The 26,986-nt window shown below is 52.8% G+C and overlaps 14 protein-coding genes across 14 annotated transcripts; 7 read left to right on the plus strand and 7 right to left on the minus strand.

Annotated features, from left to right (window-relative positions):
* The first annotated feature begins 84 nt into the window (after positions 1-84).
* On the plus strand, positions 85-2,362 carry BDW74DRAFT_27426 (ATP-dependent RNA helicase SUB2). The gene is made up of 4 exons (XM_073732383.1): positions 85-530; positions 1,103-1,513; positions 1,562-1,922; positions 1,975-2,362. Exons 1-4 carry the CDS (start codon positions 278-280, stop codon positions 2,276-2,278), a joined length of 1,329 nt encoding a protein of 442 aa, XP_073583390.1. The 5' UTR covers positions 85-277; the 3' UTR covers positions 2,279-2,362.
* Positions 2,363-2,663: 301 nt separating this feature from the next.
* On the minus strand, positions 2,664-4,847 carry trm44 (tRNA (uracil) methyltransferase; the record flags this gene model as incomplete). The annotated part of the gene is made up of 4 exons (XM_073731061.1): positions 2,664-2,803; positions 2,834-2,980; positions 3,029-4,525; positions 4,607-4,847. 4 exons carry the CDS (start codon positions 4,845-4,847, stop codon positions 2,664-2,666), a joined length of 2,025 nt encoding a protein of 674 aa, XP_073583391.1.
* A 313-nt stretch (positions 4,848-5,160) lies between these two features.
* BDW74DRAFT_154351 (histidine phosphatase family protein) lies at positions 5,161-6,798 on the plus strand. Its single transcript, XM_073724667.1, has 3 exons — positions 5,161-5,755; positions 5,852-6,064; positions 6,156-6,798. Exons 1-3 carry the CDS (start codon positions 5,316-5,318, stop codon positions 6,220-6,222), a joined length of 720 nt encoding a protein of 239 aa, XP_073583392.1. The 5' UTR covers positions 5,161-5,315; the 3' UTR covers positions 6,223-6,798.
* Positions 6,190-6,798, minus strand: BDW74DRAFT_27499 (DASH complex subunit HSK3 family protein). The gene has a single exon (XM_073732385.1). It carries the CDS (start codon positions 6,740-6,742, stop codon positions 6,401-6,403), a length of 342 nt encoding a protein of 113 aa, XP_073583393.1. The 5' UTR covers positions 6,743-6,798; the 3' UTR covers positions 6,190-6,400.
* A 135-nt stretch (positions 6,799-6,933) lies between these two features.
* Positions 6,934-7,291, minus strand: BDW74DRAFT_27522 (uncharacterized protein). The gene has a single exon (XM_073732387.1). The coding sequence runs from the start codon at positions 7,163-7,165 to the stop codon at positions 6,965-6,967; it is 201 nt and encodes a 66-aa protein (XP_073583394.1). The 5' UTR covers positions 7,166-7,291; the 3' UTR covers positions 6,934-6,964.
* A 417-nt stretch (positions 7,292-7,708) lies between these two features.
* Positions 7,709-10,451, minus strand: BDW74DRAFT_27520 (uncharacterized protein). The gene is made up of 6 exons (XM_073732386.1): positions 10,335-10,451; positions 10,067-10,187; positions 9,973-10,013; positions 9,483-9,912; positions 7,912-9,436; positions 7,709-7,843 (listed from the first exon to the last, which is right to left on the minus strand). Exons 1-6 carry the CDS (start codon positions 10,366-10,368, stop codon positions 7,838-7,840), a joined length of 2,157 nt encoding a protein of 718 aa, XP_073583395.1. The 5' UTR covers positions 10,369-10,451; the 3' UTR covers positions 7,709-7,837.
* Positions 10,452-11,022: 571 nt separating this feature from the next.
* On the plus strand, positions 11,023-12,672 carry BDW74DRAFT_154357 (uncharacterized protein). Its single transcript, XM_073724668.1, has one exon. The coding sequence runs from the start codon at positions 11,469-11,471 to the stop codon at positions 11,937-11,939; it is 471 nt and encodes a 156-aa protein (XP_073583396.1). The 5' UTR covers positions 11,023-11,468; the 3' UTR covers positions 11,940-12,672.
* Positions 12,673-13,577: 905 nt separating this feature from the next.
* BDW74DRAFT_178761 (FAD-dependent oxidoreductase) lies at positions 13,578-14,822 on the plus strand (the record flags this gene model as incomplete). The annotated part of the gene is made up of 1 exon (XM_073729273.1): positions 13,578-14,822. One exon carries the CDS (start codon positions 13,578-13,580, stop codon positions 14,820-14,822), a length of 1,245 nt encoding a protein of 414 aa, XP_073583397.1.
* Positions 14,823-14,910: 88 nt separating this feature from the next.
* BDW74DRAFT_154360 (CorA family magnesium transporter) lies at positions 14,911-17,134 on the minus strand. The gene is made up of 3 exons (XM_073724669.1): positions 16,482-17,134; positions 15,796-16,430; positions 14,911-15,736 (listed from the first exon to the last, which is right to left on the minus strand). The coding sequence occupies exons 1-3, from the start codon at positions 17,037-17,039 to the stop codon at positions 15,118-15,120; spliced, it is 1,812 nt and encodes a 603-aa protein (XP_073583398.1). The 5' UTR covers positions 17,040-17,134; the 3' UTR covers positions 14,911-15,117.
* Positions 17,135-17,502: 368 nt separating this feature from the next.
* On the minus strand, positions 17,503-19,853 carry BDW74DRAFT_27567 (WASP family protein). The gene is made up of 3 exons (XM_073732388.1): positions 19,384-19,853; positions 17,643-19,323; positions 17,503-17,590 (listed from the first exon to the last, which is right to left on the minus strand). The coding sequence occupies exons 1-3, from the start codon at positions 19,591-19,593 to the stop codon at positions 17,559-17,561; spliced, it is 1,923 nt and encodes a 640-aa protein (XP_073583399.1). The 5' UTR covers positions 19,594-19,853; the 3' UTR covers positions 17,503-17,558.
* Positions 19,854-20,233: 380 nt separating this feature from the next.
* Positions 20,234-21,024, plus strand: BDW74DRAFT_154363 (uncharacterized protein). The gene is made up of 2 exons (XM_073724670.1): positions 20,234-20,636; positions 20,690-21,024. Exons 1-2 carry the CDS (start codon positions 20,510-20,512, stop codon positions 20,749-20,751), a joined length of 189 nt encoding a protein of 62 aa, XP_073583400.1. The 5' UTR covers positions 20,234-20,509; the 3' UTR covers positions 20,752-21,024.
* An 89-nt stretch (positions 21,025-21,113) lies between these two features.
* On the plus strand, positions 21,114-24,426 carry BDW74DRAFT_178765 (ssDNA endodeoxyribonuclease RAD1; the record flags this gene model as incomplete). The annotated part of the gene is made up of 8 exons (XM_073729274.1): positions 21,114-21,161; positions 21,222-21,399; positions 21,453-21,540; positions 21,589-21,659; positions 21,709-21,760; positions 21,807-22,283; positions 22,337-23,441; positions 23,500-24,426. 8 exons carry the CDS (start codon positions 21,114-21,116, stop codon positions 24,424-24,426), a joined length of 2,946 nt encoding a protein of 981 aa, XP_073583401.1.
* A 49-nt stretch (positions 24,427-24,475) lies between these two features.
* BDW74DRAFT_154366 (translation initiation complex factor eIF1A) lies at positions 24,476-25,754 on the minus strand. The gene has a single exon (XM_073724671.1). The coding sequence runs from the start codon at positions 25,424-25,426 to the stop codon at positions 24,977-24,979; it is 450 nt and encodes a 149-aa protein (XP_073583402.1). The 5' UTR covers positions 25,427-25,754; the 3' UTR covers positions 24,476-24,976.
* On the plus strand, positions 25,755-26,967 carry BDW74DRAFT_154367 (uncharacterized protein). The gene has a single exon (XM_073724672.1). The coding sequence runs from the start codon at positions 26,117-26,119 to the stop codon at positions 26,675-26,677; it is 561 nt and encodes a 186-aa protein (XP_073583403.1). The 5' UTR covers positions 25,755-26,116; the 3' UTR covers positions 26,678-26,967.
* The last annotated feature ends 19 nt before the right edge of the window (positions 26,968-26,986 follow it).

Raw genomic sequence — 26,986 nt, forward strand, 5'->3', positions numbered from 1 at the left:
CTAATCACGTGCTGCAGCTGCTTTCTTCTCCCCTTCCTTGACGAGTCTCGACTTCACTCTCGCCCTTCTCTTTCATCATCGCCCTTTGTTCAATTCATCCCGCAGCGTCCATAAAAGCTGCTGTTCGTGTCCCCCACTGTCAATCTCACCCTCGAACCTTTATTTTCGATTTCTTCCTCTCCGCTATCCAGAAATCGGCTTCTAGCTTCAGACGCGTCGCATTAATCAGCACTTGCCCTTCGCTTTCACTCTAATACAACTCGCCACACCTTTCAACATGTCTCACGAGGAGGATCTCATTGACTACTCCGATGAGGAGCTTCAGACCACTGATGCCGCAGCCACCACTGCCGCTCCCGCTGCGAACGGGGGTCAGGCTAAGAAGGACGGCGAACTGACGGTCACCGGTGGCCGTGCCGACAAGAAGGGAAGTTATGTTGGTATTCATTCGACTGGTTTCCGCGACTTTTTGCTCAAGGGCGAACTTCTACGTGCCATCACCGACTGCGGTTTCGAACATCCTTCGGAGGGTTAGTCCATCACATATTCTTTCCCAATAGCTCTCCTCCATAGCTCCAAGTTGCAACGTCCGTCCATCTCCTCGGGAAAGGGAATCCATCCAAGTCGCTTTTTGTCATCTGTGTCTCGGTCTTGAGCGACCTCAGAGCATGCTTCTGAAAAGAACATCACGAGAATTGTCGCGCCGCGCGGAAAAGTGCTCGACAGCTTATACCTGTTTCTTCATTGACTCACGGCGAAAACTTGCTTTCGTCGACAATTTGCCAATGTATCGCTATGTGCGATAATGGGTGACATAATGCGCAGCCTGAAATATGGTGCGCCTTGCCACAGATCAGGACGGAATCGTCTTTGCGCACCGGGGCTCTGGATCTTGACTCTACTCCCCAGCGATTGATCTGATACTATGGCATACTTGTGACTTGCACTTTCCGACTGTTTCGGCGAAGATGGGATTGGGACCTTGACCTTGCGTAGTCGATCACTCGGGGGATGGACGGACCTTGGAACGCGGATTGCATTTTCTCTTTCAAGTTTCATGGATTCGAACCAAAGTCTAACATACCGTTCCGCTTCACCATAGTCCAGCAAGTCTGCATTCCGACTGCTATCCTCAACGTTGATGTTCTCTGCCAGGCCAAGTCTGGTCTCGGTAAAACCGCCGTTTTCGTCCTCACCACCCTCCACCAGCTGGAGCCTGTTCCTGGAGAGGCCTCCGTCTTGGTTATGTGCCACACTCGCGAGCTGGCCTACCAGATCAAGAACGAGTACGCCCGATTCAGCAAGTACCTTCCTGATGTAAAGACTGCTGTCTTCTACGGTGGTACTCCCATCCAGAAGGACATCGAGGTCCTGTCGAACAAGGACACCTTCCCCAACATCATCGTCGGTACTCCCGGTCGTCTCAACGCCCTCGTCCGCGACAAGAAGCTTTCTCTCCGCAACGTCAAGGCTTTCGTTCTTGACGAGTGTGACAAGATGCTTGACCAGATTGGTAAGTTCGCCGCTTTTCTCGAATCCTGATCTCCGCTTACTCGGTTAGACATGCGCCGCGATGTCCAGGAGATCTTCCGTGCCACCCCCACCGACAAGCAAGTTATGATGTTCAGTGCCACGCTCTCGCAGGAGGTCCGACCTATCTGCAAGAAGTTCATGAGGAACCCGCTCGAGGTTTACGTCGACGATGACACCAAGCTTACCCTCCACGGTCTCCAGCAATACTACATCAAGCTCAGCGAGGCTGAGAAGAACAGGAAGCTGAACGAGCTTCTCGACAGCCTCGAGTTCAACCAGGTCATTATCTTCGTGAAGAGCACCATCCGTGCCAACGAGCTTGACAAGTTACTGCGCGAGTGTAACTTCCCCAGTATCGCTGTGCACTCCGGTGTCAGCCAAGAGGAGCGGTATGAACTCTTAAAGGTCAATCAAGTATGACGCTTACTAACTTTGCTGCAGTATCAAACGCTACAAGGAGTTCAAGGAGTTCAACAAACGTATCTGTGTCGCCACTGACGTTTTCGGACGTGGTATCGATATTGAGCGTATCAACCTTGCCATCAACTACGATCTGCCCGCTGATGCCGACTCCTACCTGCACCGCGTTGGTCGTGCCGGTCGTTTCGGTACCAAGGGTCTCTCCATCTCTTTCGTCAGTACCGAGGACGATGAGAAGGTCCTGAAGGACATTGAGAAGCGTTTCGAAGTTGCCCTTCCTGAGTACCCCGAGGAGGGTGTTGACTCCAGCACCTACATGGCTTAGGCGCCTAATAATCTGTTTTCTATCGGGCACAGTCTCCGTGCTGACTCTTATTCTACTATCTATGTCTTCAGTTTGTTTTGCTTTTGGCGCGATGGTTCGGCTGTGATTTGTTGATGCGCTGGGAAGAGCATCCGGGACATCTGGATCGAAAACTGTACTTGCAATAAATTACTGAACACTTCCCATGGGTCGTCCTCGTAGTCTGCAAATGCTTAGCGTCCGCATTTTCATAGAGATGGTGGTAAATTCTTGAATATCTTGACCACGATCATCGACGCGGTGTAAAGAGAGGAACGTCTTCTGAGCCTTATAAATACGATATGTCGATTTCATACCTCGTTATGTATACATCCAGCCTCGCGATATACCATTCAGATTGACATACTCAGTGCTTACTTGCCTTTGCTTTGTTCGACTGCAACTTCCTAGCCCCATCAATCCAGGTCTTCGCCGCAGCCTCAACACCTCCATCAAGTGTACACTCCCTCTCCACGATCGACATGACTCTCGCCAGGACCTTCTCTTCTATAAACTTGTTGCCGCCTTGCTCTTCACCTTCGCTCTTGCTTCCTTTAAATATCGACGTCAAGCGAGCCCGAGGCGGCTCTCCCTCGCCCTCGCCCTGCGACTCTGACTTGACCATGGCTAAACCCCCAACGATACCTATATTCCGGGTACTCGGAATTCTCAGTAGTGTCTTTACTACAGTGTCAGTTTTAGCGCCAGCGCCGAGACCACCAACATATGCACTGCCCGTCGCGATCTCATTCGCGGTCTCAATGAGTTTATCTGTGAGAGCGCCGTATGTCGAGGCCGAGAAGGCTTTTGTGTTGTGTGGGTCGGACTCAGTGAGCTTGGCTTTGCGCATGGCTTTGAGGTCGCCGGTTTCGGGGACGTTTTTCTCGCCTTGAGCCTTGTCTGGTTGTTGGGTGGCAGAAGCTGGGGGCTGAGATTGGGACTGTTTTCGAGGCGCAAAGCGATGCCGCGCACCGGAGAGAGTATGTGAGCAGCAAGGCACGGCGAGGAATGGAGGTGGGTTTGTCGGGTTGAGGAGGGCTGCGATGAGAGGTGTCCAGAGGGTGAGTTCGTCTGCGTGGTTTGAGATGATGAAGGTGTTTGGTGGGAGGGTGGAGAGGGGTGTGCCAGGGCCGGATGTAGGAGCACCATTTGATGCCTCGCCCGGTTCGAGGTTCGTTGGTGATGACTGGGTTATTTCAGCTTGAAGCTGCTTCTGGTCTTCGTTTTGGTCCTTGGTGGAAAGAGAATCTGCAAAGGGCTTCGGGATGTATATCTCCTCCTTGAGTCGCTCCTGCACATCACTTGGGAATATACTCCACGTCTTCCTGCGACGCGCATCAAACCCCCAGCCGGCATAACCCTCGCTGATTAAGATATAAACAAGCACGCCGTTACCGCAAGCAATGTCCACAAAGCCCGGAAAGTGCTCTTTATCCTCATCTGAAGTTGAGTCTGAGTCCCTTTTCCGCTCATACCCCGGCAAAACACTATACAGATCCCTCCACAGCTCGACCAGAAACGCCGCAATGCCTAGATCTTCAAAGACATGCTTGCTGGGCTCCGTGCTCTCCACCCACCGCTTCGTCAGGTCCGCCGCGTACTTAGACTTTAGACGGCTGTATGTGTCCTGCATACGATCCCGCGGGATCACGCTGTCCTTGATGGATGAGTAGAGGGATTCTGTACTGTTATGTGAGACCCGGCCAGCCGTAGTGCGCATTTGGACCTCAATGAGTCTACCAAGGGAGCGCTCCAAGCGGTTCGTGATTGACCCTTGGTCCCAGGGGACGAAATGGATGGACACTGTGCCTGCGCCTTTCGATCTCTGCTCGTCTTCTGGCGCTTGAGATTGGGTTCGAGACTGAGCCTGCAACCCAGCCTGTAGATCATAGTCATACTCATACAGAACCGCCAAGGACCGAACAAGCGGGTGATAGTACGGCATCTCCTCCTTCGAGTCCACATGCGGCGTATAGACGACCATGAACCGATGAGTGCCAGTCCTCGCGTCCGCAACTGGTCTACCCTCCGCTGTCGCCTGCTCCCAAATCTGCTTCTCAGCTAGCGCGCCCTCATGCCGGTAGAGATGGCACGTCTGCACGAGCGGCGCATCAAGCTCCCGGTTCCTGGGAATAAGTCGCCGCACGAGCGTCCTGTCCAGCTCAAAGCCCGGGAATTCGCGGGCTGGTTTTTCAACCACTTGCTCTTGTCGCTCTTCCGCGTCTACTCCTTGAGGAGCAGGCGTAGACCTAGACGCGGCTTCCGTCAATCCTCTCCTCCTTTCCTTCTCCTCCGTAGCACAGTGCCCACTATGCCCTAGGACATCCGCACGAAAGAGCACGCTCGAGCTCAACCCGGGGTTCTCGAGGAGATACCTTGTCGTCTCTATGATCTCCTTACTTGCGTAGGGCAGGTTATACTCCGTTAGGTCTGGCGAGGTAACCCATTGTTCTGATGTGGATGCTAGTACCGGAGACGGGATCAGCGTCTCGGATAGCGGGCGGCCTGAGAGGCGGGTGGCATCGCGCAGGGACTTTTTGGATTTGCCCATTGGGGCTGGGGTTTAGTTCAGATGAGTGGAGGTTATTATGGAAGACATGTGAATTGATTGATGGTGGGTAGATGGGAAATGTGCTTAGTCATTCATGAAGCGGTTGTGGTCGGTATAATTATAGAGAGGTATAGAGGCTCGCGACAGCATAATTCAATTCGTTTTGTCTATTAGGCGGAACAGTATAAGAAAACTATAGAAGACTCCAACATGTACTATATTTTAGGTTCATTGGTATGCATACCAAGCTGACAAAAGCCTTATACACCCATGACACACTTGGAGTGGACTAAGAACAGGCACAACTTGATAAGAACCCGTCCCCATATATGACGCAACCGACCCTGTACATCCTCTCTAGGTACAAATTTCCCCTCCCCCTCTTTTCCTACAGCCCCAAGTACATTCAACTCTCCCCTCCATACTTTCTAACCTATACCACTCATTCTATCCAATTCAAATCCCGAAATGGCCCCCCGCTGCTTCATCATCCGCCACGGCGAGACCGAATGGTCTCTGAACGGCCGCCACACCGGCCTCACCGACCTCCTACTGACCGAGAACGGCGAGAAGCGAATCAAAGCGACAGGAAAAGCGCTCGTCGGAAATGACCGTTTGATTTCGCCTAAGAAGCTCGTGCACGTCTATGTCTCCCCGCGCACCCGCGCGCAGCGAACGCTTGAACTTCTCGAGATCGGATGCCGCGAGCGTCTGCCTTGGACGGAGAAGCGCAAGGCTATCTCCGAGGAGCCGATCCGCACAGAAGCGAAGGTCACTGTTACGGAGGCTGTGCGGGAGTGGGACTACGGTGACTACGAGGGGTTGACGAGTAAGCAGATTCGGGAGCAGAGAGCTGAGAAGGGAGAACGAAGTTGGGATATCTGGCGGGATGGGTGTCCCGGTGGAGAGTAAGTCGCCATTGACCCTGATCACTTGCATTGATCTGCACTTTGCTAGAGTGTATGGTATGTGCTATGCAGCTGCTGACTATGAGTGCATGATAGATCCCCCGAGGACGTCATGAAGCGGCTCGACGCGCTTATTGCCGAAATTCGAGAGAAGCACCACAAGCCATGCCTTGACGGCGAGGAGGACGGTGGAGACGTGCTTATCGTCGCGCACGGGCACATCCTCCGTGCATTTGCGATGCGGTGGACTGGCAAGCCGTTGACCGAGACGGCGCTGATTCTGGAGGCCGGTGGTGTGGGCACATTAAGGTATGTACAACATCAGTGACGCTGTCTGCATGCAAAGCGGTCCGTGTCGCGTGGAAACAGCAGCGCGAAGCACATGCTGACCGGCGTATAGTTACGAGCACCATAACATCGAAGAGCCGGCGATCATTCTCGGTGGTGGTTTCGTTGTGGACAGCTGAGCTGAGCTCACTTGTCGATTTCCCTAAACAAACACTAGTTAAAGATACATAATCCAACATGATAGACCACATAGAAAAGAAGGAAATATACTCACTTTACCATCCGTTCCCTCTGATTTCGAGTAGTTCAAATCCCCTCGTTCTCCCACTTCGTACGGGACCACAGTATGCTGACTTTCTACTTCCCCTCATCCATCTGTTGATCCTGCTCCGTCTGCTGTCCTGCCTTCTTTACCCCCTCCTCACCTAGCACATTGGCAGCGCCCATAAAGAGCGCCCCGACATAGCCTCCGAGAAACCGCATATCATTCGCCTGAACCGCGGTGATTTCGAGAAGGCTCTTAGTGGCTGCGAGGTTCGCATTCAGCTCGGCGAGTTTCGATTCCAGCTGGGCGTATTGCCGGCTTTTGGCGGCGGACATTGTGGGAGCGCCGCCGGAGGGTGCCATCGAGTAGCGGGCGGGGTAGGACTGCGATTGCGAATTGGAGTAGGAGTGCGTGTATTGGTGGGACGGAGGCATCTTGTCGGTCACCTGTTTTCTTCGTACTGGGAATTTATGAAATGGTTTTGGAGGTGAAGTTGTTGTTTGTGGACGGAGCGTCAAGCGGAGTTGTTGGTTTGTTTATGGTCTTGATCACGTGGGGCAACCAGTCCATCAAATATCAGATATCGGGTTACTAGGCAGATGTTGTGGCTCAGCTACAATAGATTTAACCTTGGAACTGATCGAGTGATTCAATTCTCATTTATTGTCAATCAGATAGGCACAACGGACCAGAACCTCATTAGGAAAAATAAGAACCAGCCAAGTCAACAAAATCAACCCATGCTCTTTTATGCGCCGCAGATACAAACCGTTAAGGAAAAGGTGGTGATGAAAGTGGATGGCTATAGAAAGCCCATATAAAAAGACAATGTCGAACACGAGATGAGATATAGTCATGGGGAAGGAATGGGGGCATCAGCAAATGAAGGTCAGAGATTGAACACAACATCAGATGATGCGTAGACAGGTAATATACAGCAATGTCATGCATTAGTATGATTCGCGGCTGTGTTCGAAAGTATCGTGCTATAATTGCAGCGAGTCGGAACCGTTCTCCTCGCGAGGACTTCCGGCTCCGTGTTCATTAAATAAGACAATGTCGCAGGAGTGAAGGACAAATGACCAATGCGATATAAGCACCCACCCGCAGATGCGCCCACCCGAATATGAAACAAGAGGGAAAGAAAACAGAAACAACCACGTCCCTTATGTCCCTTATGTATATGTAATCAACAGAAACAGTACGGCAGGGAGTCAGCTCTTATCCCCCTTGCCAGGCATCTCATTAGAAGGTATTCTTGATAACAAGTAAACAGCGCTGCGAAATGGAATCCTCAGAACGTAGGAAATAGCGGGAATGAATGCTGGACAAGACGCGGATGCGGAAGGAAATGGGAAATGATGGTGTCGCTCGACCGGCGCGGCGAGGGGGGAGGTATGCCGGTGGGTATCGTCGTCGTCTAGCGAACGAGCGCCGCTGCCGCGGCTTGCTGCGCGTTCAGGCTGATCTGGCTGCTGTGGGCCGAGTTCTCGGATTCGAGTGTGGCACTAGCTCCGCTATCACCACTCTCAGCGCTGGCGCTCGCACTTCCGGTCAGACTTCTTTGTTTGGGAGTCCCCTTGGCGGAGTACGAGTTGCTCACCCCATAATGTTGTTCAACTTGCTGCGGTCCTACAGCATTTCCTGGCCCAGGAGGGTGCCTGGGTACGGGCGCCCGCATGGCCCCAGGTGGCGACGGATGGCCTCCGTTCATATGACCATTCATACCATTAGGCAGGCCAGTTGGAGGACCATGAGGGTGCATATGGCCATTCATAGGACCATTCATAGGACCGTTCATCGGTCCGTTCATCGGACCATTCGGCGGAATGAAGCCATCTTGGGCGGTGCCCGGTCGGGTCATCCGAGGGCCGAGACCACCAAACGGTGTCCCTGGAGACTGGCTATTCCGCCTGCTCCCAGGGTATCCAGGGTGCGGAAGGTCACCCATTCGGCTGGCGGTTAGAGAGTTCGCTCGAGATCCTTGATGCATCTGGTTCCTGTCAACAGACCCGTAGCGGTTGGACGAATATGCCATCATGGGGTTATCCCGGAGGGAGTCGTGAAGACCTGGGATCTCTTGCATGATGCGATCGCTGGCACGGTTTTTCCTTCCTCCTCCAAAGTATCTGCCAAACGGAGATCTGCCGCCGTTGACGTTCATCTCGGGGTTCTTGCGGAAGTCTCTAGCGCTTGGGGCCTTCTTCGTTCGTCGAGACGTTATGCTCATCATGTCAACGTTATCCGGGTCGATGTTTGGAATGGGGATGTTGTCCATAGGGTCAAAGTAATCATCTTCATCCTCCTCATCGAGTACCGACCGGGGCGGAGGCGGCCTGCGTGGCCCTCGCCGCATGCTCATTTCTTGCTCTCTGAGGGCCAATTCCCGTTGCCGTAATGCAAGCTCTCGTTCCCTAAGGGCTATCTCTGCAGCGGAATGGGGTGGACCAGGGGGCCCGCCATGAGGACCGCCAGGGGACGCGTCGTGGTAGCCGTTCGTTCCAGGGGGAGGGATCGCGCCCTCCGGAGCATCCTCATAGAGCATCAAGTGACTAAACTCCTCGAGGCCTTCTAATGAAGGTTCGCGAGGGATACGACCAGCAGAGGGATGCGGTTGAGCACTTGGAGGTCTCGAGGGTGGTCCTCGTCGCGGCGGCATCATGGCTGATGAAGCTCTAGCATTTGGCGGACGCATTGGGCCGCTCCTTGGAGGGGGGACCGAGGAGACTCGAGGAGGGGGTTGAGTCGCGGCAGGAGGTGTTGCCTCTCGGGGTTTGTTCAGGTTCGTGGTATTGACATGATGTAGTAGTGCATATAGGGTTTCGATCCGTGGAACTTTAACACCTGATTGCGTAGCCAATTTGATGGGTGATCCGAGATATGTTTCGAGTTCCATGGGGCGGCGGTGTTGGAAATCCTGGTACATTGTACTGGGTGTATCAACCAAGGTCATTTTTTCAATCGTGTTTTGACTGAAATCGCTTGCAAAAGAGCAGCCATGCGCTGCAGCCAGGTCGACCAGTTCTTGGATGATATCGGAGACTAATTGTCGAGCTCCCACTTTATCTAATAGTTGTTTAAGGTTCGAGGTTTCAAACAAGACGCTCGCCGGGTGGAATGCAATAGGCCTAGACTGTCAGTGATTGAAAAAGAAGATGCTACAAGCGCGCTTACCCGATCATACGTTCAAACTGCTCCTGTCTAATATTGTTCGATACTTTGCAGTCAACCTGTCCAGACGCCAACGTCATTGCCAGCGCCTGAGCCATATCGTTCTGTATTTCAGCTGGGATGCCGGAGTTGCTACTCGTAGCTCCGACCCAGATGTCTGAAGAGGTGAGGTGCTCGAATTCGCTCGGTCCTGTTTGCGTTATCTCGACGCCGGACACAAGGGACAAGACAACATTTGTTGGAAATCGCTGTTCCAAGTGGGACTCGACACCGAGGGTATTTGTGGTATTAACCAGGATGCACGTATGTTGAGGGGTAACGACGGATTCGATGACGGCGGCCAGATCGTACACATCGGGGAGTGCCTTGACGCACAGGATGACATAGTCGAATGCGTTTTCACGAGATGCGGCTTCTTCCGGGGAGCGGACAACTAGAGAGACATCAATCAGTAACGCAGCTCAATAGGGGCGGAAATGCACAAGTATCTCACCATGACGAGGCTTGAATCGTTCAGTTCCGAAGGTTTTCGACCTAGATTGGCGTTAGGGTACAGGAGTCGGTCAGGGTATCTCGTGGGGACACACTTCATAGTCACCCCATATTGCGAAACGGCCTCAAAATTGGATTTCCAGACTAGCGTCACGTCGCAGGATGTGGTTGCCTGGAGTCTCCAGGAGAGGAACGCAGAGATGCCATTGCTGCCCACTAAACAGGTTTTTGTTAGACGACGGACCATTTTCGGAGGTGCCGGAAGAGTGGGAAAGGGCTGCTCTGAACGATTGCGAGGTGTGATAGGGATAGGCACTGGCAGCACCAGTCTAATCAGACGAGCAAAGTCCCCGAGTGACTAACCTGACAAAATGCGCAGGCGCGGCGGAGGAGCCATGATAAGCGATCAAAAATGGAAGGAAGCTGTTCCCGCCAGCCAAGATTCGATTAAGATTAAGGGCGACAATTATAAACGACGACTCAAGAGGCACCGATGGGCGTTTTCTATCGCGGAACGAGCGGACGCGATTCAATGATTATGGCTAGGGCGATTGGAGTCGATACTATTGTCGGAGAGAGACAGCCAGGCACCGGTAGGACAGAGAAAAGCAAAGCGGCGAGAAACGAGGGTAAGGGAGGGGGCAGCGAGGATGGAGGGAGCAAGAAGGGGACAAAGGAAGGAGGAGAGGGATGGATGGCAGAGAGGAGCAAAAAGAAAGATTGATTGAGATGAATGGATGGAGAATGATGGGATGGGCTGGACAAGCTGGTGGATAAAGGTGTGGAAGCAGGAAAACGGCCAGGTCAGGTTCTGTCTGCCTTTCCGCCCGATAGTCGACTAGATTGCTGGTATCGACGTTTTCCTTTCCTTTTTCTTGCCTGTCACTTGTTTTTTCTCGTTTCTTTTTTTTTTTTTTTGATCTAATAGTAGTGTCCAAGCCTCTCCCTAACAATCGTGGATCCCCGCCAGAGCTCGACCCGGAAACGGAACCAGGAGGCGACAATTTGGGTCTGCAAGCGAGAAAAACAGAGGAAGAATGTACTGTCTAGTCTGTCTACTGCGAACTACGAAGCCTCCGAATGCGATGCCATCTCCCTAAAGCCGAATGCATCTCTCCTTTTCTGGCCCAGGCACCTCTAACGCAGCGGTTTTACGTACTCCTGCCTAGCCCACCTATTTATAAGGCCGAGTCGCAAATGAACGATCCTGATTATGCGTTTGAGACACGACAGCAGCCCGCTAAGCTGGCCACTAAATCCACTCCCTAAGTCCAAGTGCTGGCCCTGGTCGGACCCGGTCAGCATCCGAATTATGCGCAGCAGGATTTCGATATCGATAGTTTATCTCCCAACCTTGTATCTGCTGGTGTCTACTCATCAATACAAAACGCCAGTCTAAGCCCACAGATCTAGATCACGACTTCATCATCATCATATGAGCTCTTGTGAGAGGTACCGGTACTTGAGTAACACGATAAAGGGAGCTGCCTCCTATCAATGAAGCTCTGCAGTTGCCTTCCGGCCGCATTGAACGGGCTGGTCGGACACGGCCATGGGTTGTACAAGCTGGGATGCATTCTGTTGCTAGTACGGAGCAGCTTTCTTTTTCCGCTTCACCAGCACCCCAGTTTCTTCCTTTCTGGTCAGACCGCCGCATCCGCACAATCCCCATTGCAAAGGGCATTGTTGAATAAGCATCATTCAACATCGACGAAGTTGATGAGCGATAATAAACGAAGGGGGAGGCAGTGTTCTTATCCCAGCATGCCAAAGCTCCTCCAGGGTAGGGATCGGCGCCCTTGGGCAGGGGACACTGAAGCGGGTGTGCTGTTTGCAGCTGCTGATTGCATCCGGTGCCGTCCTTGGCTCCTTGTCTTCATGAGAACTGATGGCTGCGACTGGTCAGGTTCCTCACGGTCTCACTCCGTCTCTCTCCAGACTTCGTATCCCCAGAGTACATTTCCATAGATTGGGGTCTTTGGAAGTCATTGTGGCACGTTAGACTTGCCACTTGTCGATCCCGATCTACCGAGCAGCAGCAACGGCGTAATGATATACAGCGGCCCTTGCAAGAGATCACTTTTTATCATGACCTCAGGTGGTCGTTGCCTCGACCGTCGGATGTTATACTGTACGGCGTACTCCGTAGAACCGGCAGCAGAAAAACAAAAGAGCGGCATGAGCCAGGAAATATATGCCGAATGCGATCGAATGTCGGTTACACCGCAGAGAGAGCTCCGTCCTCACGATCTCTTAACTTCAAAGCTGCAGAATTATCATGATGCTCTCAAACACGGACTGGCCCTGAATCAAATCAGAAATTCCATGGAAACTGGAGCTGCCCCACTCGACAAAGATAGAAACAGCTCTTCAACACTGATTGGCCGGGATAAGGGCCAGACTCGCCGAGCTCCACCAGGTTATTTTCAGGCTTGGAATCTTGGAACATTCGGGCGTGCCTTAGTGACCGCACTTCAGGGTTCGCTACTGTTTATGCATATCGAGGGGCAATATCGGTATCCTCAGGTAGAAAGCATAACAGCACACCTGGCCAGCTCAGATCTCAGCCTCCGGGCGCCGAACAGCCAGCTCTTGTCTTTTGTCAAGACTAAAAACGCCCTTGACGTCAAGTTGATCTCACCCAGGATCAAATTAAAGCGATCAGCCACTGAGTGCAAGAGTCGCAAGCACTTAATTCCGGTCCATGGTCTCCACCGCAATTACGATGCACAAACCGTTTCCCGCGGTCCATGCTTCATCAACTTGTGGCTTGACCTCCTGAATCCTTATCAGCTCTGGCGTGGTACAGACTACAAATGCATTGTGACTTGGGCACCCCACGCGTCCACGTCAGGCAATTGACTCCGTAGCTGCCACTGGATCACCCCAGCTTGATGAAGCTTACTTCTTATGGTCCGAGTTTCCTGGTAAACACAGCATTAATTCAGCTTGCGATTGACTTTCTCGGAATTCCGTGGGTACATCCAGTTTACTGTGTTGCCACGTGACTAAGTGCGAGCTTGAGCTTTAACTCCAGACCCAGTCACGTGGGGCGGACCTTCCGGATTACGTTAGAAGCTTGGCTTCTATACGAAAACAAGGCATTGATACGCATTACGAGTCCTCCCAAGAAGTTTGCCAATTGCTCTCAAAACTTGGGACGGCTGGTGTAAAACACAGTGACAAGTCCTCGGCCTGTGATCTGCCAATATGTTTCCCGCTTGGGCCTTGGGTTTTGACTCCTCGACGTGTGGATGTCTGATGAAGCAGGCCCCGTATGTCTGAAGAAGTTTCACCTCTGCCTCATTCCTACCCCGACTCCGTGGCCTTGTCAATCACTGATCTAGACCACGCAGCACCGAAAACAACCGAAAGCAGGCGCTATGGGCAGAGTACGAGCTGCTAAGCACCACCAGTGCCTGAGGCTCTTAGGCAGCCAAGCTTTCTGGCCCCATTTCCAGCCGATCATCCGTCTCGGGCATTAGAAATCCCCGGGTAAAGTGTATACGGACTTTCAACATACCGACTACCTTTTTGCTATAAATCAGTCCATTCTATCATGGAAGGAACATGAGTAACTTTCCGAACCTGCTCAGAAAGCACATCATGGCCTCCAGGGTCCTCCCCGAAATCGCCATCAGCGGCGGTGGCCCAGCAGGCCTCACCCTCGGCCTCCTCCTACACAAGTCAAACATCCCCTTTACAATCTACGAGCTGCGACAAAAGCCCACAAGGACCGACCTCGCCAAACCATCTGGAATGCTCGATCTCCACGAAGAATCCGGTCTCGCCGCGCTCAGGGAATGCGGGCTCTATGACACATTCCTCTCCCTGACAGGTGAATGCTCCGAGGCGCAACGAGTGGCTGATATACACGGCAACATCGTCTACGCTGATGAAGGCGAGTTGGGCGAAAGACCGGAGATCTCGAGGCATGCCCTCACCAACCTCTTGACTCAACACCTGCCACCAAATTCAATCAAGTATGGACATAAGCTTTTATCAGTCAAACCAGATACGAAGGAGCTTGACTTCGGCCCTCTTGAAAAACGACCATTCGACCTTCTCATCGGTGCTGACGGCGCTTGGTCTCGCGCGCGCACTGCCCTAACAGATACCAAGCCACATTACACCGGCACGCAAAGCATTACCGCGACAATCCCAGCCATCAGCTCCAAATACCCGCACCTATCATCCCTCATCGGACAAGGCAGTTTCTCAGCCCTAGGCCTCCGCCACGGCGTAATGGCCCAGCGCGGTCCTGCAGATTCAGCCCGAATCTACACCTTTATCTCAACACCCGACGAACACTTCCCCTCAACGTCGGAACTCGACAAGCTCGATCTGGAGTCTGCGAAGGAGCGCATCCTCAGAGACGCCAAGCTCCTCGGTTCATTCGGCGAGCCGCTGAAGGAATTATTCTCTGCTTCTTGCGCCGAGGAGTCGAAAATGAACCCAGACCTCACAACACTGCCCATAAAACCCCTCTACACTCTTCCAACAAACACAACCTTTCCGCACAACACCCACCCAGAAACAGCCATTACCCTCATCGGCGACGCAGCGCACCTCATGCCGCCTTGGGCTGGGGAGGGCGTGAATCTCGCCATGTGGGATGCGCTTCTTCTTTCCAAGGCTATCATAAGTGCGTTTGAGCAAACTAACGGCGAACCTACATCCTTCCTTGCCGCCCTTGACCCGCTACTACAAGCGTTCGAAACGGAGATGTTCTCCCGCGTGCACGAGAAGGCCGAGGAGACGGAGGCGAACGGTAAGATGTTGTTTGGGGAAGATGGAGCGATGGCGTTCAAGAGTTTCTTTGAGAGTGCGTATGGGGAGAGCAAGCCCTAATCGTATCCTCAGCATGAGCTGTACGGAGGATATAACGAGAGCGGTAAGAATATAGAGCTAGATAGATAGATACCCCATAATGTTTAGTTTTATTTAGTTAGATGGACCTATAATTACATTCAACAACAAAAAAAGCCACCCGAACTCCAGCCAATCTTGTATGCAAACGAGATGCAAAACATGAAACAAGCTCTATGCATGGTATCTGTCAGACATTAGATTACATGATACATGGGCCAAAGCGGTGATATCCGTATGTAGAGAAGAATAAAATGGATGAGTGGAGATAGCGTAATCACGCAGACGTAGAGCTAGAACCACTGCTCTGAGGCTGAGCACCAGCCTCGGCGGCGCCCGTGCTCGAGGCTGCAGTAGCACCCGCAGACACATCCTTAGCCTTCGCGGCCGATTCCGACGGGAACTTCAGCGCCCGCTTCAGGCTCGCGGCGCGACTACTCGCCGCAGAGGTCGCCGCGCTCCTAGCGGCCGTCGCAGCAGCTGCGCTATCTTTCAGGCGCTTCATACGCTCAGCGCGTCCTTCGCCGGGCAGACTCCCCCAAACGGGCTCGATGGAGTCAGCGCGCCAATTGGCGCGGTGGCCGGGGAGGGCGTTAGTGCGGGAGGAGTGGAGCGGGATGATGGGGGTTCCGCCGACGCCGGCCTCCCCCCACATGCGTACGCGTTGGAGCTTACGTAGCTTTGCGAGGCCATAGACGCAGACGAAGGCAGAGATGGCGAAGCAGGTGACGGAGACGGCGCCGAAGCCGAGGTCGGATTCTTCGATGAAGTTCTTCAAGTTCATGCCGTAGAGGGCGGAGAAGAGTGTTCCTGTTGCGAGGCCCAGCGTGCCGATGCTGAATTTGAGGTCGAGGAGCATGAGTGAGTTGCGGTTTGCGTCGAGAATTGCTTTCACACTGGTAAAACTGGAATTAGCACGGTTCGTACAAACCACGATGACGAAGGGATGGCTTACACTTCTTCGGTGTTGCGGATACTGGTCACCAGGTTTCCGCTCGCTTGTACGATTTCGTCACAGACTTTGTGATACGATTCCAGAAGCATCTCGACCTCTTGGTGATCATGTTCCTCTCGTTGGAAACCATTTGATCTCTCAGTCAGGTACATCGAGGCCAGGTCATCGTCGGCTTCTAGTAAATCGTCGATCGCATCTCGGACCAGTCGCGCCTTTTGTTCAAAGGTGCCTAGCTTCTTCGAGTAGATAAGCAAGTGTCGGAGCTTGTCCCGGTCGATATCTTCCTCCAAAGCGCGCAAGACGCGCACGACTGGCTCTCGGACACCATTGAATTCTTCCTCTAACCCGGTAGTCACACTGATCAAGACAGCTTCAAGGGCACGGAACTCGTAGGGCAGAGAACCTGCACCAGTACTTTGAGCCTGCTTTTGCCGCAGCTTGCCCTCCAAGTCATACACAAACAACGATTGCATATATGAATCCGTTGAGCCATATGCGTCAAAAACCAGGACGCGGTCCGCTTTGATGAGCACACGGAGATGGAGGAGGTTGATCAGGATGGTACTAGGTCGCACGAAAATATGGGGCAGTGTTGATGAATCGATTTTTCGGAGATCACGCGGGAGCAGGCCATACTATCGTACTCTTAGTCTCTTGATCGTCCCAAACAGCACTCCGATACTGACCTTGGCAATCAGCTCGCTTTTCTTGAACTCCCCATTCACCAGCGTCACATTCCCATTGAGATCAAACTCTGTGCATCGAAGGCGCAGTTCGTTGGAGGCCTTGGCTGCCAGCGCTCGTGCAAGGCTCAAGTTTTCTGTATCGTCAAGCAACGAAGGTCCGCGGCGGGGTTCGGCAGCCTGCTTCTTGCGTCTGAAATCCCAGAATCTGCGTAGAATCGGCCGGTTTCTTGTTGAGGAGAAATTTCGACATTGCTGTGATCTCGAGAGACGCTGGAACACGGCGGGTTCAGTTAGAAGTGTCTCGCATCGTGAACTGCGGCATCGCGGAAGTCGGACATCGGTGAAGAGGCGTGTTTGAAACAGGTCGACTTCTGTACGCGTACGGCTTGAAGACTCTCCTAGTGACAGCGCGTTAGATGAGCGTGGCACCTTGGTTGAGATGCGGCGGCATGCCGATGGCTGGTTTGTCGAGCAGAAGGCTGAATCGGATTGAGCGCGCAGAAACCGGAGAAGTGATGTTGAAGGGACGGAGGGCTTCAAGGGTGACGGGGACAGCATCTCTGCCTTTGCTGGGAAATCTCCGGCGAGAGATTGCACTATTCCTGCTCGCAATCTCACGTCAAACTTCGGGCCCGCGGTTGTCTAACTTCGGCGACGACTGCCCGGATTTTCCTCCATATACCGATCGGATCAACTATATTCCGGCAATCTATACATCAGGTTCCTATGAGTCCAACAGCGACTGCAATGACCTATATAGAGTTTGGAAATTTCTTTAGTGATGACAGAGCTGTGTCCACCTTCTATACAACATGATGTCCCTGCAGATTTCGTAGCCTCAACTAATGCGGATGACCGGTTTGAAGAACAAGTCACTAGAGATGAACTGAACGCTTCAAAAGTTTTTGGAACGCCTCCCCCAGAGTCTGCAGTCAAGAAACCGCATAAAACATTGGATGGCCACAGAAAATGAAGAAGGTAGGTATCAAAACAAAAAAAAAAAAAAAAAAAAAAAAAAAAAAAAAAACCTCGCAGAAGAGAACAGGAATGCGGCAAAGGCGCTCAGCTGCATCTCGCTCACCAATCATCGTCATCATCCTTCTCATCATCTAATATCCGGTCAGTAACTTTAGACAGATACTACTAAGTTTTAGTACTTACCACTACCGCTGACCTTCTGCTTTCTCTTCGCCAGCGCATCTTGTAATGCTCCTGCCAACCCCCCTTGAGGACCGCCGCCTGTGCTAGGAGTCGCTGCTGCCGACTCACTGGCTCCACCGGGGACCATGGCTCCACTGCGATCTTTCTTCTCAGAGTCCTTAACCTTGCGCAAACCTCCACCGCCCTGGCCACCAGAAGCCCGAATAGCAGCCAGCAAATCGTCCCTACCTCCACTAGGTTGAGGCAATGGCGGTGCTGTTCCGCTAGGAGGTGGAGGAGGAGGAGCACCAGCGCCTGTAGGGAGAGGTGGCGGCGGTGGTGGTGCGCCTGGCCCTGCAGGGGGTGGCGGAGGCGGCGGCGGTGCGAAGCCTCCCGTTGCTGGAGGAGGTGGAGGTGGTGGCACGGGGGGTCCGGAGCTTGGCGGCGGTGGAGGAGGCGGCGGAGGAGATCCAGTTGCAGTTGGAGCTGGGCGCGCCGGTGGAGGCGGCGGTGGAGGGATGCTTGCAGTAGGATGTGGAGGAATAGGCCGTGATACACCCGGAACAGGCGGAGGCGGCGGCGGTTGGGAGGCCGGACTTCTTGGAGGCGGTGGTGGAGGCCCTGCGGAGAATGCGGGAATCTTGGGCGGAAGTTGAGGTGGTGATGCAGGGCTTGCGGTGCGTGGTGGAGGGGGCGGAGGACCTCCTGGGCTACGACTAGGTGGTGCTGGAGGCGCGGACACCTTGCGCTCACCTTGGAATGGGGGAGGGACTCCAAATCGAGGCGCCCCATCATCCATCGGCGCTTTGGGGGGTCGAGGCGGCGGAGGTGGCCCTGGTGTAGCTCCTGACGCTGCTCGTGGACGCGCAGGCGGTGCTGGACCAGGCGTATGGGCGTATTTGCCGGCATTTGCAATAGGAGGCGGAGCGCGGAATCTCGGCCGCGGCGGCGACGGGTCCCGGGGAGGGGTAGGGACTGCGTCTTCTTCTGCCTTGGCTGGTGCCTTGCGCGAGGGCGGGGGCGGCGGAGGAGCACCACGTCGGCTGCCTGAGCTACTGCCAGTGTGCTGAGGGCTAACGGCGGTGGCCTTGGGAGGGGGTACAGACGGAGGGGGTGGAGGCGGTGCCTTTGCTTTCCTGTCGTCGGCAGGAGGTGTTGCAGATTCACCTTCGCTGGCTTTCTTTTGCTCAATATAGGACTTGATGAAGTCAGCATTGTCCGCAATCTGGTCCTCCGTGAAGCCCATCGCCTCAAGCTCGCTCAGCAGCCCCTTCCATGATGGGTCACTTGTGTCAAAGGGTAGTTCCTTGCGTAGCGGGGTAGCTGCCGGTGCAGGAGGTGGTGGAGCAACTTGGATTGTCGGCGCGGGTGGCAGTTCCGCGGGCGTTATCTGCGTGGGCGCACTCGAGCGTCCCAACAGGCTGCCAAATATGGATCGACCTACGCCATGGTGCTTTCCATTAGCGACGGGTGTAGGTCCCTGACCTCGTACCGATGCGAAAGGGGTCTGGCGTGTCTCTTTGCTTGCGTTCTTCTCCCGCTCTATCATCTTCTTGATGAATGTCTTCGCCTCTTTCTCATCGGCAAACGACAACCCCGCGGGGCAATCGTCCAGCTCAAAAGTGTGGAAGAACGTTCGGTCTTGGTTGTATTGAAAGTTCTCGTATATTTCCTGGTCCCAAATGACACCCTTTCCAGCAGGCTACGGCAGAGTAATGCAATGTTAGAATGCAGTCGTCCAGGGCCATCGTTTTTCACCTACCGATACATCTACCAACTTCAACCAAAAGGTGCGCCCAACCAAGTCATTTGCCAGGACAACGGCGCCTTGTAGGCCGGTGTAGGTCCATTTATGCGGGTCCGGATATGCCACAAAGAGCCGCGCAACTGCAACTGCGTGTATCTTGTTTGCGGGTTTCGGGACATTTCTCTTCACCGTTTCCTTATCGGCGTCACTTAGGATAGAGGGCATGTCGAGTTAAGCGGGGGTGATGCGCAATTAGGAGTCCGAAGGGAATCGAGTACTAGAAAAAAGATATTGCCTCAAGTCAAGCTCGCTGGGCACATCGCAGGACGGTTTGTAGCACAATAGGGGCGCTGCTTGTCGGGACAGATATAGCTGATCCTGTCAGCGGCAGAGACGGATCGGAGCTAGGCGCCAGAGAGATCAGTATTTCGCGGCTGGAATCGGTGGAAAGATTCGGATCAGGCCGAGGTGTAGCTGTAGGAGGCTTCCGGCGAGGCACAGATCTGAAGTTATAGTATGAGTATGATTAAGAAACGAGGGAGGTCGACCGGCGGAGTTGAGTGAAGACAAGAGGGAGCGGGCGGAGTCGCAGGCACTAAACAGAGGCACCGCCCAGTGGGGAACAAGCAACAGCAGCCTTCCGACGTCGATGCACGCCTCAACGGTTTATATTACAATCCTACTATTGCTCGCTAAAGGTAGAACTAAATGGACTTCGTAAAGTCAGTTGCGACCTTAAAAAGCCATATAAATTTGTTGTAGAAATCGGCTGTTAACGCTCAACACCCACAGACGAGGTGGAACTATATATTTTTGGTCAGGGTTCATTCAGCCTGTATAACAATAGAGGTCCTCTGGTTGCGTTGAACAACCACATTTCCCCGCACAGAAGAAATCATCCGGTATAATTGGCAACGGCTTTTACTGACGATACCAGCGCCTTTCATGCCTCTCATATACTGGCCATTAACCTTACCCTAGCAAATGACGTCACTCTACCTATCACCACTTCTATATAAAACAAACTCCAGGCAATATCTTTCTGCCTTCATCCACAAAACTGTCATACTACAAGACATCATAACATCCAGGCAAGCCTTCTTCAAGAAATCAGAAGTCAAGGAACCAAACAAACATTACCATGCCTGTCCTTCCTGATCCCAAGAACATTGTCCCAGGTAGCAACAGCGATTCCTCAAACTCTCAAGACCAGAGCAAGAAAGCAACCGCCCAAGACCACATCTCAAAGGGTCCTCAGATTCCTGACAGTGAGTGCTCCCGCAGCCCCCATTATCCGCCCCAGATGGCTAACGGGCCATAGACATGCCGCCTAAAGCGTCCCGAGAGGAGATCGAAGCGCGCATGAAGGAGTTGAACAAGTAAAGGATACTTGCTTTCAGGGGAAGTTGATGTAGCAGGAGGTTGTAATGTCGCTAGCTGGAACTAGTTTATTTTGCCGGAAATTGTGATGACTTTATGAAAGCCTTCGGACGCACAACTACTGTGGTTTGGATACCATTGCACTTGTCAACCCCCACCTTCAAACAACTACTCTGCGATACCAGCGTAATCCGTCGTCCTGCATCTTATTAGTATTCTAAGCTTTTGGTTCCTAGAGAATGAAGAGTCATGGATGCAACCTCCGCATGTATGCCCTATAGATTGCATCATACCACGTGACCTCGTGTCTACCTTGCGCCTCACTGCGCGACGAGAACAGCTCTACTCGCGTAAAAAGGCTCCTCATGCCACCTGAACGACAGAATGCGCCGGTGAAGCTGTCCTTGCCTCTGGTATGTGCTCATTTCCATGCGCCAACAATCCATGGCTCATGCTTACAAGAAACGTTGCAGCAATTCCAGCAGGACATCTTCACCGAACTCCGCGGGGAAGATGAGCTGGTCATCCTCGCCCGGGGCCTAGGGCTCCTCCGCCTGATAACAAATCTGCTTCACTTCTATGATGCAGCGGGAAATAATCTGGTACTCCTAGTAGGAGCAGACGATCGGGAGAACGAATGGATCGGCGAGGGTATGTTCGCCGAGCGATACCCGGCAAGCAGGACGCTGCTGACACCGTTTGAGCCCTGGCGGAGCATTATGCGATTAGCAAATCTCCTCTCGCAAGGGGGCTCAAGGTCATCAATACCGACAGGGCTACAGTGCTGATGAGGTGCGTGCAATGGCTTGAATGTACTGGTCTGGTGACTGATTGATCTAGAGAGAAGATATATGCTGAAGGTGGTATTCTAAGTGTGACATCCAGGATACTAGTTGTTGATCTGCTATCAAGTACGTCTCTCTCAGTTGTCGCTGATAACAAATATTTAACCAGTTCAAGAGCTGCTTGACCCAGAGAAGGTGACTGGACTGGTCGTACTTCACGCGGACAAGTAGTCCTCTCTTCTCTACTAGCCTAGGAACCAACTAACTGGATAGGATTGTGGCGACCTCAACCGAAGCGTTCATAATTCGGATTTTCCGCAACGCGAACAAAAGCGGCTTCCTGAAGGCCTTCTCCGACTCCCCGGAACCCTTCACGATAGGGTTCGCGCCTTTGGCTAACTCTCTACGAAACTTCTTTTTGCGGAAAGCGTCATTATGGCCGCGGTTCCACGTCACCGTTGCAGAATCGCTGGAGGGGCATCGCAAGGCTGAAGTGATCGAACTTGAGGTTCCCATGAGCGATAAGATGCGCGAGATACAAAATGCGGTTCTCGAGTGCGTGGAGCTTTGCATTGGAGAGCTTAAGAAGGCAAATACAGGATTAGACATGGTCGATTGGACGTTGGACAGCGCTTTGCATAGAAACTTCGACATCTCGATCAGACGCCAGCTAGACCCTATGTGGCATCGTGTGAGCCTCAGGACCAGACAGATCGTGAGCGATCTAAGTGACCTTCGGGCAATACTCCAGTAAGTTACGACGCGACACTGTCATTTCATCACCAAGACTAATTAGCAACCAGTGCCCTGCTTACTTATGATGCCGTATCGTTTGTCAAATATCTCGACACTATCGTCACCGCGCACTCCCCACCTCCAGGCTCTACAAGACACAACTACTCACCGTGGTTATTCCTTGACGCCGCACACGTTCTATTCCAGACTGCCAAATCACGAGTATACGAAGGAAAGATCGGCAATGATGCGGCTCGCTCGTCAATGACATCTTTTCCAACCACGCTTCGGCCTGTATTGGAAGAGCAACCCAAGTGGGAGGTTCTGGCTGAAATACTCAAGGAAATCGAAACTGATGCCTACCATAACCCAGTTCACGCTGATGAGTCAAACAGTACCGTACTGGTCATGTGCGCTGATCAACGAATGTGCCGTCAACTGCGTGAATACCTGGGAACAATGCATACCAAGGTGGAAGACGAGAGGATGGATAATGTAGACGATGAGGAGGCCAACCAAGTGAGGAAACGCTCAGGAGAAGTCTTATTGCGCAGAAAGCTCAGAGAGTACATTGACTGGAAACGCTCGTTGGCTAATGTCAACAAGAACCTGACAGCAAAACCACCAAATGAAGAACCACGACCAGGGCCAGGCAGAGACTCAACACGGCCAACTACCACGCAGCATGGTAGGGCTCCTCCGAACAAACGACGCCGAGTCCGCGGAGGAGGTGCAGCCTCTGTTGCAACACCCCGTTCCCCCAATAGCAGTGTGCAGGCAGACACCGAGCCATCAGAGCAAATGACAGGCCTACTGGATAAGATTCAGCCTACGGAAATTGAAGAAACTCTAAAGGATGAAGTCATTATTGATGACTTTGAAGACATGGGTGACTTCTACGAGCTATATGACATGGATGACTTGGTCATGATACATCCTTTTGATGGTGATATGGACGAGCATATTCTCGAAGAAGTCCGTCCTCGGTACATTATCATGCACGAGCCCGACCCTGCCTTCATTCGCCGCGTGGAAGTATACCGCAGCTCCCACGTCGGCAGGAACGTGCGAGTGTACTTCATGTATTATGGCGGCTCCGTCGAAGAACAGCGCTACCTCAGCGCAGTCCGACGAGAGAAGGACGCCTTTACGAAGCTCATCAAGGAGAAGAGCGTAAGACCCCATTTGCCCGTACTTTGTCCTGAAAGGAACCAGACCTAATTATCAACAGAACATGGCTGTAACACTCACCCACGACAAATCCGCCGAAGACCCCCAAGAGCAATTCCTCCGCACAGTAAACACCCGCATCGCAGGCGGCGGCCGCCTAACGGCAACAGCCGCACCTCCGCGCGTGGTCGTCGACGTGCGTGAGTTCCGCAGCGCCCTCCCCTCCCTCCTCCACGGCAACAACATGGTCATCGTCCCCTGCCAAATCACGGTAGGCGACTACATCCTCACACCGGACATTTGCGTCGAGCGCAAGTCCGTCCGCGATCTCATCTCCTCCCTCCGCAACGGCCGCCTCTACAACCAAGCAGAGACAATGACGCAGTTCTACAAGTCACCACTCCTGCTCATTGAATTCGACGAGAACAAGTCCTTTACCTTTGACGCCTTCACGTCCGCAACAACACCGGGAACAACCTTCCTCACGGACTTCGGCTTCTCTTCAGCCGGAACTCTCACCACGTCCCTCTCATCCAGCAGCGCGCTAATCAACCCCTCCGCACCCAAATCAGCACAGCACCTTCTCGTCCTGCTAATTCTCGCATTCCCACGCCTGAAAATCATCTGGTCGTCGTCGCCCTACCAAACAGCCGAGATCTTCGCTGAGTTGAAGAAGAATGCGCCTGAGCCGGACCCTGTCCGCGCTGTGCAGATCGGCCTTGATGTTGATATCACCGACAACGCGGGCTCTGGCGATGTCATGACGGCGTCGGGGTTCGAGCACCGCACGTTTAATCTCTTGCCGCAGGAGATGCTGAGGGCTGTTCCTGGGGTGTCGCCGCAGGTGCTGGAACGGTTGATTCTGGAGACGGGGAATATTGCGGAGATCGCAAATATGAGTGTTGAGGAACTAGATCCGTTCATGGGGAAGGAGGCAGCTAGGCAGGTTGTGGGGTTCTTCCGGAAGAGTGTTTTTGATGGGGATTAGGGCTACAAAGAAGCATGTGCAGAAAGAACAATGTACTCTACGACTAAAACCGAAACTTGAGAGACATGTGGTCATAACCCTTTCATTGATTCTATCATCCAAGCTTTTTCAACAAGAAAAGAAAGATGCAGCAGGTAGAAAGAGAGACAAACAAAAGAATCGGTGGCACGACGTATATCAGCGCAGCTGACACCATACATGTTACGTTCATTTGTCTGCATTACCTGGAGACCTCCAAGGAGTGTGCAGGAGAATGAGACGTCCAATATCACCATGGGATGGTACTCCGGTAATCCGATATCAATGATCCATACTCTGGAGCTTGGAAGAGCACTGGTCTTCTGAGGGAGGCCGCAGCGGGAGAAAGCCGCCAACCGCGATGATCCGTCACACTCCTATTACCGGAAGGGGTATAAATGTGCCGCTGCCGGAAAAGGCCGCGTCGATAATAGGATCGAAAAGCCGAAGGTGGTCGAAGCTGGCGGGAAGAACCCAGTGGCTCTTGTGGGAGTATAGAATGCAAAGACATCGGAGGGGTGTGGTAAGGCTTTTAGAGCTCGTCGATATCGACGTCCTTCTCGTCTTCGCTTTCGCGATCCTCGTCGAATTCGACGTTATCTTCGAAACCCTCGTGACCGTAGGTGTCGGTTTCGTTGATCTTGGCGTGCTCAGGCAACTCGCCGTAGGCCTTCAGACTTCTGGCCTCGTCGGCGGTGTACTTCATGATGACGTCGCCCTTTTCGTCTTGGTAGTCACGCAGCGAGAGAAGGATGATATCGCCCTGGTTGATCCAGACCTTCTTTCGGAGCTTGCCACGGATGTGAGCGAGGCGCTTTTCGCCGTCGAAGCAGAGGGCTTCGAGACGGCCGTTACCGAGCATCTTCACGACCTGCGCATACTCCTGGCCTTCCTCCTTGAACACGAGTTCACGCTTCTCGTTGTCGTTCTCGTTCTTTCCACGACGACGGTTCTTACCGCCCTGTAAACAAAGCGTTAGCATTTGATCATAGCGGCGAGCAAAATCCGGACGTTTAAATGCTGTTGCCGCTTCTCCACGCTCTACCGTGATATTTTCGCTTCGTTGAGGTCAAGACAACGTGGGCGAGATACGATGGTAAAGCCGGAGGCGAGATTGGGCGGCACACAGCAGAAAATTTGAGGGCGGGGTGAACGGAGGAGAAAACTAAGCCATACCTTTCCCTTGTTCTTGGGCATGCTGAAAGTCCCTAGCAGGTGATACTTGCTGGGCGCGGTATGTCTGATCAACAGAACAGAGTAGACCGGGGTCTGTGGTGTTAGAAGATGGGCAGCCGAAGCGACGTGGAAGTGGGGGGATCGTGCCCTTAAATAATATCGCCCGCTCTTGGAATCAAGTTTGAAAGCGCTTATGTCAGCCGTACGTTGCGGCCTGAAGTTTGCCTGAACAGAGAGTACCCACCGCCTCGCATAATCACCGCTTGGGGGAATTATCATGGCTCTAGATCTCGTTGTTCTTGCTCCAGGCCACTTCGGAGTCATTGTTGTCATTGCTGCCCCGTGATCAGCCAATAAGCAGCTTCAAGTCACTCCTCACCCAAACGCTTTACTGGCACAACCAAGCGCAGTCCAGTCCCGAAGCCGTCGCCGAGTCGTCCGTTGTCCATGATCCCCGCGCCAATCCTCCATTCCCTTTTCTACGCCGCCCTTGAAAATGAAGAAACTTGCAACATCAGTCACAAAATCCTTCATCGCGAGATTCTCCCCAGAGTCACGAATTCAGCCATTTGCTCTTCGATACCTAGCAGCAAAGACAAACCCCATAACGCCAAAAATTGAACATATGTGCAATGTCCGTGATCGAAACACGCTGTGGTGGAGAGTCACCATTGTGGACATGGTCTCATACAAATCGGTAGTTCGGTCATGGGCCGCGCGAAGGGCGCGAGCGGCGTTCAAAGAGGAGTTGAAAGCACGAGGATTTGATTCAGAAGGCAGAAGGCTGGCTTCAGAAACTTCAGGCTCTGCTGCTACTTCGCTTGGGTTCTCTGGAAACATGACGGGGACTCTCAATATGGATATCCAGCCGGCTATTCTCACGACCACATTTCCCGCTTTGTTGAAGGAGATGAAATTTACCGTGGATGCTTTGATTCGAGAGCAACAACAGATGCAGACTGGACGGAAGAAAAGTCCACAGAACGAATCTGTCAAACACCAGCCGAGACAGAAATTGGCACGGAAAGAGCACTCAAAAGTCAGGAAGCAGACTTGAACACAGTCACAATGGTCCAAGACATGGACCATCCGGCAAGATTGGAGACAGATTCTATCGCGATCCTTATGAGCGAGATGGTGGACCCGGTATAACAAAAGGTAGGCTATCCGCAATCCCAATAATGGACGGGAAGGTGAAATGAGGCGTTAGGGCCTTACATGTTTTTTATTTTTTATGATCACGTACTGTTAGATGATACCCATGCATGATTAGCTATATAGACTATAAAAGTAGAATACAAACCAGCATAAATAACGAGCCGACATCGCTCTCCACTCAGATAGCTGAGCCCCCAAATGGTGATGT

Source organism: Aspergillus multicolor, assembly GCF_047715735.1.
Source record: "Aspergillus multicolor strain CBS 133.54 unplaced genomic scaffold BDW74scaffold_14, whole genome shotgun sequence".
Lineage (NCBI taxonomy): Eukaryota > Fungi > Ascomycota > Eurotiomycetes > Eurotiales > Aspergillaceae > Aspergillus > Aspergillus multicolor.